The following is an 11,906-nucleotide window of genomic DNA, read 5'->3' as shown; positions in this document are numbered from 1 at the left end:
CCCAATGGAGCATCCAATAGAATGGTGCTCCATTTATCCCGAAAATCATTTCCCAAGCTGTGGACGATTAGCAGGCCCCGTCCGACCAAAATGTCATCTCGCTCATCCCATCAATAAACGAAAATTCATCGAATGTTATATGGACGTATTGACCGCGTTCATACCGTTATCTTAATTAGTACCTTTGCTTTCTAATGTCCAACTTATTACGCCCGAAGCCCTTTTAATTCCATCTCTTTGTATTCTTTATTTTTCATCTGTCTTCATTTTTCTTCTACAATTTAGTAGTATAGAAGGAGATGGCGTAGAAGGTGTATCAGCTTTAGAAAAGCATAGACAAAGTGGGTACAACTTCAAAGATGAAAGAGAATGACAATATGCCAATTACTACAGACATTATAATTAATACCATAAAATTCTTCAAACAGGACAAGCTTGTTGTATCCTAATCCTAACTCTGTTCAAACTAGTGCATAATTTAATGAACATTATTAAGATAATCTTTCTTTTTTATAAAACAAAAAGTTACTAACATCATATATTGCCACAGTGGGATTATCTTTTAAATGTGAACGCGGGTCCTACCGCTCGCTTTTTCCAGACGCGTTGCGGATTTGAGGAGTGGACAAAGGCATATCGTGAGCGTGTGGGGGTGAAACGAGCTTGCTTTTGATGAGAGTAAATTGAGTTAGGCCAGACGTCCCAGTGAATATTCCCCCTAATTCTTGACACCTATTCTTTGGACATGTTGCTGGATAAAGAGGGCTGGAAGATACATGGAGTTGGATCGAGCCTGATTTTAAAGATGGCCGCGATCTGGAAGAATACGACACGGTGTCTTATTCTCTACCGTGAACTATAACGTCAAGTGTCTTAAATATAAAGTAGACTGAACGTGCGGCACTACAAAATATTCGATGGTTTCTGTGGAAGGATAACGTTGTGCGTCTATTCAAAGTCAATAACACACAATCACTAATCTCACTCCTTTTCAATGTACGATATTATTTTGCCTGTCACCTCTAAAGAGCAAGAAACTATTTACCAAAATGACATGAGTTAAAGCTCTTTAGGATTTCAATAGACGATTTGTGAATGAATTGATATTTCATCAATTGTCAATATTGTTACTATAAGTTACTCATAAGTTATGATAATCATAATTATTATTAGTAGGCCTATCATTATTATAATTATTATGATTATTTATATCATTAATATTATCTTTATTAGTATGATCATTGTTTATGTATATTAGCATTGGTATTAGCAGAAGTATCCATCTTTATCACCATCATCATCATTATAATAAATATTTTGTTAAAAAAGATAAAAAGTTACCATATAGTTTCATCACTTAATTAGAATAATATATTAATGGAAATAAATAGCAATTCAAATGAAAAACAGTAACAATGAGTTGTTATTAATTTGTTATAAAAGAAAAGGATGTCAAACCTTGTCCTGAAAGCTTTACTTGAAAGAGTAGGCTCCAATGTGCCGATGTGAATTGCGCATATGAAACGCTTCGCCTTTTCCAGCATGTCAGCATGTTGTATACTATACACAGCGAGAATAGGGAATGATTATGGCCTATATATGTTTATAATCCATGGAATATGATATCTGTATGGATCACGCTAATCACTGGATGGGTTTAATCGCTAGAGACCATGGCTGCCCACTTTGCGATGATATAGATGCGGTCGCCTTTTGTGATCAAAACAATCCTACAAATTGTAGGCCTTCCAATGCTACTATACTGCTGTACTGGTTGTTATATGTTGATGGTAACCGGTCGATTTTCATTCTTGTTTTTTCTTTAATTCGTTTTTCGTTTTGTGCCTGTCTGTTTGTATTTTTTTGAATTGTTTGTTTACATGTGATTATTTAATTAAGACCATGTGATTTCTGGTCAAAGTATACAATCAATTTTGATGGACAGTCACTCCAAACTATAAACATAGTAACTGATGTATTATCAATCTATATTTTCTCTTTCTCGATCTTAGAGTGTCTACGGTTGGATATTTATTTTCACTATTCTTTTTCTGTAAAGAATAAATCTTATACATCTCTAAAGATAACAATAACATAAATAATATGAAATATATCAATCAACAGGATAGAAATCATAACTTAATTGTTTTATCATGGATTGTATTATCACGGGCAAGCCCAATCTTTTGTCCCATACGTCACAAACCACATTTAAGGTTAAAATATATATCTGGTGATTATGATGACTGAAGTAAAAGAGCCTTTATCAGAACAAACATGAAATGAAGAGAGATATTTGATGTCAATAAACAGTTAACATGTTAATTATTCGAACCTCTTGTAAATTGATGATTTCTTGTGTTTTTTCTGTAACTCAAGAATGAAAGGCGAATTGGTTCAATTTGGATTTAAGCTTTAATTTTCCCAATAAACATAACTGTGGACAAATTAAATTTTTACTTAGGCCTTCTTAAAAAATTACACAACTTGGTAAGGGTATGAATAATTGACTTGTTTACTGTGTTATGTTCAGAACTCTACAATATTTTGTGACGTCACATTGCCAAATACCTACTTTTGCGACCAAAGACGTAAATGTAAAACAGTGAATACAGACGAGTGCCTTTAACACATTTTTAACAGTAAAGGGTGGTGAAGATCACTTCTTTGGCGTCATACTTTACTTGACAGTTGGTTTCCATGGGACGGGTACTTGACTTGAAAGGCAAAACGTTTAAACGAAGTGGGGATCGAATTTTAAAGGGGATAATCAACCTGTGATATAGCAGTCCGAAAGGCTCTTTCCAAGGACTGCTCTCATGTGTTCCTCTTCTTATAGACATGTTGCTTTAGTTCTTTTTTTAAATCGAGGTAATGACACTGGCTTATTGTAACCTTATCATTCAAACAAGGATAACAAAATATTTGTATCACTTAAATTCCACATCCATAGGAGGGGTGGGGGGGTGCGGGTCGAGAATGTATTACGATTCCAAACCAAAGAAAATATTAATAGATACATTAACAAATTTTCATTTCTTGTTTTTTTTAATCATTTACAAATATATAAATGAACAAAAAAAAATGAATAAAATGATAGAATCTTTCTGCTATTATTATTTTGGCTGTGCCCATATCAATTCCTACTGAATTGTAAGAATAACAGATCCGATGCACTATCATGCCGACACTATTATCAAGCAAAATCAAGCAAAATCTATATTGCATAACAATGTTCCGTACACCATTTTTTGCAGAACATTTAACCAGGGAAATGACGATGTCCCTTTAAGAAACTTTTGTTTTTCTACAGACGCTCAAGGACTGTGCTTCGCCACTTTCGCAAAGTTTTATCCCGCCCGATTACGGGTGAGTTCGCTTGGGATTGTAGCCCAATGCCATTCGAATGATTGACCACTAACGTATACAACTATGCGGTCGCTCAGGATTGCAATTTCTGCTACTGCAATACCATGCAGAGATGTGAGGATTGCCTTATTCTACATTCAGAAATATATGATAAACAGACCTTTAGAACAATAATGTTTGGTTCTATACATTTTTTGAGCGCATTAATATTACATAATATATCTTAGCATTTCTGGATTACTTTACGATCGTAATTGTTTGCCCCAGTCTTATGATTGAAGTGAAGTATTAATTCTATGATGAGTTAATTTAAATCAATTTCTAAGTTAAAAACTCGACAAAAAGTCAGAGTTCGGACAATCTAAGCTTTCACCCTCCCCCCTTACGAGCTAAAGTTAAATGAAGAAACTGTTCGTCTTCAATCTTTACAATACTTTCCAATGACGTTTTCTAGAGGTGAACTAATGAAACATGATTTTCAAAATGGCAGCTAAATGAAAGACCTGAAACGTTAGTGTATGTATTCACCAAAAATGCAAAGTGATTGCAAAGTATTAGTGAGAGCTCACACATAAAATGAATCACATAAAAGTTGGTGTAATGACCATGCGACAATGTCACATGCTTGAACAAAAGTGTTTTCTTAGATTTGAAGATGAACTAAAAATTCAGCTTCGTCATCCTTTCAAAGTCTGTTGCAAGTAACCACGAATTTTACTTCGGTTTCAATGTAAAGGTAACGTACTTTTTTTCTCTAGATGGTTCCTATGTCCAGTGCTCGAACTCGTCAACTAGATAAGCCATGTCACTTTCTTTCACAGTCGTCTTCTTCAGCTGTTTCAGTTGCCGTAGTAACGAGTCTTTAACCGCTGTCCTGCTAACCCAATGTGTTATTAGTCACAGTGCGTCAGGTAGGGGTGGTATAGCGAAGGAGAAGACAGGGGGATTAATGCAACTGACAAACCTGGAAACCTGCTCGAACTGGCGAACACAAGGTCTTTTTCACCTGCTCAACGTTTAGTACAAGTTGGGTATTGTTTTGGAGAGTATTTGCCTCTTTTGCTTTAAATTTGCGGGAAATTATTTCCAATAGAAGTCGTATTACATAGGAGATAACTAAGTTAAAGAATGTTGCAAAGTCATGATCAAGTTATTTAGTTTTGTGTGTGATTGTAGTATATAGTACGGTTAGAGTATGGGGCGATTAAAAGGATAAATACAAATATAAGACCTGCACAGATATCTATATCTTTATTATTATTGAGGTCGATATTGAAGACCATACATTTTTTTCTGCTTCTCGTAAGGAAAAGGGATAAAGTACAATTTGACTAGAGTACGGTTTCTTATTCAATTTGAAGTTTCAAAGACACAAAACTATATACGACATCTGTGGTGGCTGTAGGCGCTTCATGTTCAATTTCATTGCAGTACATGTATTTTGAAAGTTAAAAAATATGGATTGTATAGAATTTAGTAAGTTCCTAAAGTTTACTTTACTGTCACCTGCTATAAAATGATAGTACATGGCATTTGCAACATGTTCATCATGTTCAAAAACTATGAGCCATTGTTGTAGTACGCGTCACAACAAGTTCCTCTCATTTCCCCCTCTCTTGGATCAAAATATATGGCGCCAAAAAGATATGACGTCTTCCTCTAATAATGATGAATTTTCTCGGTAGAAACCAAAGCCTTGAAAACTTTTGGGATCGCTGAGGAAAAAAACGCTAGGTCTTCCGGAAGGATAAAATGAGTGAGTGAACGATTAATGCCTTCCCTCTTGTTGTCGTCCTTGGTTTTCGACGTTTACGAGCTGTAAATCGTAGCTTTACCGGAATAATTCACTAGAATTTGCAGGTGTCTGGTTTCGAGTTCTGTTAATATGGAGTACCATGTTTCCTAATGAGAACAAATTATTGGTTGTTTTGATTTTCGTGCACCCCTAGAAAAAAACAATAATGTACTTTCAGGATGGTGATGAAGAAAATAAATAGAATTAAGTATTTGTGTTATCTGATTGATAGTCGTGTTATTTAATATGGATTTGACATTACGCGCGAAGAAATAGGCCTTCGGCACTCTATTGATGGTGATAAAAAAACATACATTTCACAAATGTTGACGATTCTCGTGCTCTGAGGGTCATGGGGGATGGGTTTTTTCTCATTAATATATAGGAACTATACGGCAAGGCTTCATGTAAATAATTGTAGTTGCTTTCTGGTGATGTACAGTATTTCTGTAATACTCTCTGTCAACTTTTCTCTACTTACATCCAACATAGTGCGGCAATTCATAAGACAACGCATGACATTCTCAGCACTTTCTTCACAATAATACATACAGTGAACACGCTGATCAAATTAAAACAATATCAATCAAATGTATCAATCAGTCGGACGTTAAGTTTGTAAAATATACAAATGCATGTCCCGTTATTCAGCTCAGAAAAAAAATATAAGAATTGTATATGATACCATCATGTTACTTGTTGGAAAAAATACTATTGTTTACGTTTGTATTGACATAATTCGTCGCTGTTTTCACGAAGTGACGGTAGTGAAAAAAAAAAATTGCATTCACTTTGCATTACGATTTTCCTCACTACCGTCACTTCGTGAAAACAAGGACGAATTATTGAATTTATAGAGAGATGATCTCACCATGGCATCTGATGTGTTTGAGCTTGTTTCTGCCGAGTCCATTTCGCTGTCCCCATTTGCTTTCTCCACCTGCAGTAATCTTTCCAGTTTCTCTATGTATTCGATGGCATTTCGCAGGATCTCTACTTTCGGCAACCGCTGGTTGGGGTTCGCACACGTATGCCTCTTCAGTGCTTCGAACGCCTCGTTCACCTTTCGAAGTCGTCTCCGTTCACGGAGCGTCGCCGCCTTCCTCTTGTCGACGGCCACGTTCTTTCGCTTGCAGGCTTTGCAGGCCCACATCAGACACCGTCGCTCTCCCTGCCCCGGGAAGCCGGGCGCGAGCACGTGCTCCAAGTCCTCCTCGCGACAGCTTTCGCCGGGGCTCGAGTTGGCCGAATCGCTGCCGTAGCATTGACTGCCGCCGTTCCTCGCCTGATGAGGATGGGCGTCATTTGCGAAGGTATTGGCGTACATGGAGTTGATGGCTGTGTTGGCATTATAAGCGTTCATATCGCCGTTCGTAGATGGGTACCCATCGTAGTAAGACACTGTCTGCATTTCTGTGTAACGACAACTACTCCTCTGCATCGGCTCCATCTTAGAAGTTGTCCCAAGACCACAGCAAACAAATTCAGAAATATCGACGAAGGTCCAAGACCTTTGTTTGAAGAATGGTCTGAAGTTAAAGAGCAAATTCCCAGAAGAATCCTCTCAAGATTAAAGAAATCAGCTTTAAAATGGGTAGAAGAAGTAAGCCGATGCAAAATGAGATAAAGATTCCGTAAAGATGATGACACAAGTTGGAAGACGATGTAGTAACACAGAGCAAAGTGTTTGGATATCTTCTTCTCTCTAAGGACTCCTGGCTATCTGAAGCTTCGAGGGTGGATCGTCCCCTCTTAATAGTAGATGCGACTTACTTCAGAAGAAAGTACAGAGAAGGGTTGACGTCTACATCTACCCCTGTTTCGTTCAGCACGTGAGTTGCAAAAAGAAGACGACACTAAACTATCGAAACAAAACCGAGAAAAAAGTACACATGTACCTCGCGCGCAATACGGAAGTCCGTTTGCCCCGCTACAACAACAATCTACCAGTGGATGCGTTACGAGTTACGAAGAAGTGGAGATGAGAAGAGAGAGAGAGAGAGAGAGACAGACAGAGAGATAGTTTGATCGGTCGGCTACGGGGCCATGTAATGCAAGGGGTCACCGCAGCTTTATATAGGGCTGATCGAGAACGCGTCACACTTCTATGCCAACCAGCCGACGAAACACAAGAGCGCCACTTCGGCGAGATTGCGACAGACTTGAAGAAAAGTTTTGTAAGAGTTAGTCTGTGTGTCAAGCGTTGGCAGGGTTTCAAAGGAAACATACCAGACATTTTGTAGACAAATACCAAGTCTACTTAGCGTTACAAAATGAGCATAACTATTAGTATCATCAATAAATGTATAATTCCTTGCAAATCGTACCTCTCTTAAAACAAAATGGATTTTTCATCATGAAATGTCCTTTTGTTTTTCCAAATTTAATATTGGGTTCTGAGAAAAGAGACTAGGGAAATAGATCATCACTCACTCAATATTGTCTCCTCAGAAAGGCTCTTCATATGTGTGTATCATATCATTTTCACACAGGAAATTTACTCTCTATACACTAACTCGTTTACGGCTCGTTCTTTCGCGCTTGGGCGGGTTAACGGTAATAGAAACTCACACCGTTAATTAGGTACCAATCTCCGCCCCAAGTATAGATGCCAAGATGAAAAGATATCTTTATTGGTCTGTGTATGGGTGGACACACATCCACACGCACACGCACACGCACACACACACACACACACACATATATATATATATATATATATATATATATATATATATATATATATATTTATATGGTTGTATTTATTCTCTATTGTCATCCATGCTATATATCTTTATTTAGGTATTTATAAAATGATAGCATAGATAAGAACAAAGAGGGAAATTAATCCATACATTAATTGGCAAATAATTGAATTTATTAAAATATACTTACTAGAGGAAGAATTTTAACTGACATGTATTTTTAATTTGTTTATTTCTATATATCATCTGTATCATCTTTTTTTTCTAACAGACATATTCATATGAAATGATGTAACTTTTACATGTGACACATACACATTTGTAACGCTTTTTTAAATACAGTACATAACATTGTACAGAAAATGCATAAACAATTAAGAAACAAAAGAAGAAAATAGGCATTACTAAAAAGATGAATGATGAAAATAAATCATAAAATGAAAACTGGAAGAGAATTATTAATAGTGACAAATTGAGAGGGAAAAGAAAATTGAACTAGAATTAATACAAAAGTGATAAAAGGTGATGAAAGAGGAGGGAATGAAAGTTAGGGGAGGGACTGGCGCGCGTTTTGAGACCACGCCCTCGCATCATCATGGCAACAATATTTGATTGACAGGCGCACAAGTGTCTAATGAGTGTGTGTACCAACCAATTGAACATTTCCTTTAAGTTCATACACACGTTTCGTCACTTGTTGCAAGCTGAACTCGATACATGTACACCCATGGCATAACGATATAATGCCGCAATTCACACTTCCAAAAATAACTGTAATCTCGAGGTGAAAATTGATTAATAGCATTATCGTGATAATCACAATTACATTGTGTGAATGAGAAATATAGATAGTTCCAGATATTCGAAGACCTAATTCAATGGTTGCCATTACAAACTCTTCAAAGTAAAACCCAAAATGCGATTCTGATAATTTTAGGTTTTTAGTCCATTTCCTTCAATATTCATAATGTAAACTTAGTCGGCTTTGAACTTAGAACACGTGTATTTATCCAAAGCAAATATATTGAAATTAAACTAACAAAGCAAATCTTTTATCCTTGACTTAATCCTTAATACATGTAACTTATATATTCAGAATAAGATTAAATGTATACCATTACACACATTTTTATATCATTAAGTCTACTTGGCGTCTTCCATGTTGAGTACCCGTTATATAATTTCGTTAATGAAATCGGCATCATACAATTTTTCAAGATTATTCAAGATGAATTTGAATAGGCCTGAACTTTTAAATCCCCCTGTTCACTTCTCCCTTTTAGTTGGTTTCATGTGCCATACACGATTCAGAAGACAAAATGTATGATATCTGAAGTTATATTTTTGACATGATATTTTGAACGGCATTTTCTTTTAATGTCCTCAATACATTTGATTTATTTCGCTTCAAGCCCCACCTCTCCGAAAAAAATAGTAGAGCGAGTAGTACAAATTTGTATTACAATAGTCATGATTATGGAATGTTCAATGTATGTCAAAAAAAATATTAGCAAAAAAGGCCTTAACGTATCATTAATTAACTGTTGTTCTTCTGTGTAATATTATATTCAGTTAAGGATAAAGGTGAGTTCTGGTTAAAAAATTAATTCTCACAGAATCAAAGAAAATCACACTAAATGTTCAAGATTACAAATAAATGTCATTGGCCAAACAATTTTGGTAGAAAATTTATACTGGCCGAGTAATGAGCATAGGAAGATTAGGTAATCAAGGTTAGTAGCCCCGACACTATTTGTGTACTCCCATATACATGTACACCTGTCTGTGTACAGTGCTTGTTACTTTACCAAGACTGGGCCAAATTTATTTTGATTTTGATGACTCCAGAACTTTGCAGTACACACCAATACTTACAGGCTACATGATCAACTTTTTCTGATCCATTCCACACCTTTTCTTTCACAATGCAGTCGGATGACCAGAGCTCACCTTTATATTTAATGTTTTTGTTTAACTTAATATTATAGTTAATTTTTATCATTTTCTAAAACCATGCATAAATATTGTGTTAAATGTTAAAATTTGATATTGTACAGTTCTAATTGTAATGTATGTATATTTCATGAGTATCTTTAATAATCAGGGCTCTGTGGAAGACCAGGTTTTTAGTTTTGTATACTGAACAGACTTCCCTGAATAAAGAAGTGAAATTAATAAATGAAACAAAACGTTAAACTTATAATTGTAAAGAGGGGCAGATTTTCTGAAGTTACGTAATAACATGATGAAACATAGTGACCCGCCTGTGTGGGGGGGGGGGGGTTATTTCTGAAAAAGTGTGAGTTTTCACTAAAGAGGAAGCGAAGAGATAAAGGGAATTTGGCAGTCTTTTCTTCTAAAAATTTGACTCAATCATGACGGACAGGTGGCTCTAAATTAGTTGCATTGCGGCGGGTGTTGGACCCCACAAAAAGGACAGTGATTTGGGGTCATCCACGAGCCGGGCTGAACGGGGGGATTAATCCATCGAATTCTGATTCATGGGCATCAGCCTTCTGCGTGGATTAAATTTAATTCGGAGTTACACTCTTTGGATAAAAATGAGAAGAAAGGGCCATAAAAGTTTGCGTGTAGGAGGAGAATGTCATCTATAATTTAAGAACTATAGGAAGGTCTTCGAGCTGGAAGGTCTGATGATCAAGATAATAATATTCGGTATTTGTATAGCGCTTAAAGGTCGTTATTCAAACATCTAAATATAGTTCATGTATTATTTTGTTAATATTTTAAAAATACTTTTCTCAGACCTGCTAAGCTCCAATCTAAGATAATGTTCCAGATCTCATTCATCTTGTGAAATCATCTGTCAATCATATGTGAGCTAACAAGAGACAGTGGTATGTAGCTTCACCATAGCTGACCACCTGTTTAAAGTAGACCATACAATACCTACATAGGAGTTGCTATGTCAGACGTCCTGTAGCATAACCATATACAGACAGGTAATGATGATGTCACAATATGAATGAGTTCTGGAGCACTTTTTAAGGGTGGAGCTAAGCAGGTCTGAGAAAGCATATTTTAGTATCTAAAATATTTGAAATATATATGCAGCCCTGCACATCAACATGAATCAACTTATTCTTGGATTTCACCCGACCTTTAATGTTAATACTATACATCGACGATGTCACTAAGCGCATTACAGATGCATTATTACCTCGGTCACCATATTCAGGTTTGCCGTCCTCAATGTACATGTATGCACATTCTTCACTTCCTGTGGAACATTCCAGACAGGCATCCTTTTATGGACACTGACGATGCTGAGCAATGTACAATGATTGTCGCATCCTACCGGGTATCCATTTATTTATGTGGAGAGGGTCAAATAGTTATTAACGGCGTGTCAAAATACGTTAGTGCTGGACTTGGATTTGAACCCCGTACCTTGTGATTTACAGTTCAATGACTTATCCACTACACCATACCAACTTCTAGGAAATATATATGTCAGTGTGGACATGGGTTGGGGAGGGGGATGTGCCTTCCGGTCAAGTCCAATCTGGTATCATAAATCAAATGAAAAACTAACAAAATACGTGTATGCTCTTACATTGTTATTGCCATTGAGACTGTGTGATACCTATTTTGTATGCCCAGTTTCCAGTGCAAAATATACAGGAAGGCTAAACCGGAATGACAACCGCGCGCATTAAAAATCCTCCAAAGAGTGGCGGAAAAAAGTTAGGAGATATCAAAAAGCGCCATGTTAAACTAAATAACAACGACACAGTCAACAAGCGTGGCGCCATTTCCAACTCCTGAATGCTGCTGGATCGCAGCCAGCCAAATGTCCAGCTAGCTCGATGGCCAATATGACGAGAGTGTGTTTACAAAAATATGGATGTTTTTGGTTTAAAACCGATCCCAGCTCGACCACAATCCCCATCACCGTGTGTAGATATATCATACTCTGGCGCGTTCCGGGGGCGATTAGTTGTATTATATGCCGCTAAATCTGGCGGGATCATCGTACTAATACTGCTTTTCCTAACGGTAGCGTGCAAGCGAGC

General features: G+C 36.7%; 1 protein-coding gene across 1 annotated transcript; it reads right to left on the bottom strand.

Moving 5' to 3' along the window:
• Positions 1-3,350: 3,350 nt before the first annotated feature.
• LOC115918205 (transcription factor SUM-1-like) lies at positions 3,351-7,177 on the bottom strand. The gene is made up of 2 exons (XM_030988161.1): positions 6,036-7,177; positions 3,351-3,500 (listed from the first exon to the last, which is right to left on the bottom strand). Exons 1-2 carry the CDS (start codon positions 6,612-6,614, stop codon positions 3,351-3,353), a joined length of 729 nt encoding a protein of 242 aa, XP_030844021.1. The 5' UTR covers positions 6,615-7,177.
• Positions 7,178-11,906: the final 4,729 nt, after the last annotated feature.

This window comes from Strongylocentrotus purpuratus, unplaced genomic scaffold, assembly GCF_000002235.5.
Source record: "Strongylocentrotus purpuratus isolate Spur 01 unplaced genomic scaffold, Spur_5.0 spur5_scaffold_17, whole genome shotgun sequence".
In the NCBI taxonomy this organism is placed as follows: Eukaryota; Metazoa; Echinodermata; class Echinoidea; order Camarodonta; family Strongylocentrotidae; genus Strongylocentrotus; species Strongylocentrotus purpuratus.
The sequence above is the reverse complement of the archived record's forward strand: the minus strand, read 5'-3'. Positions and strand labels throughout refer to the sequence as shown.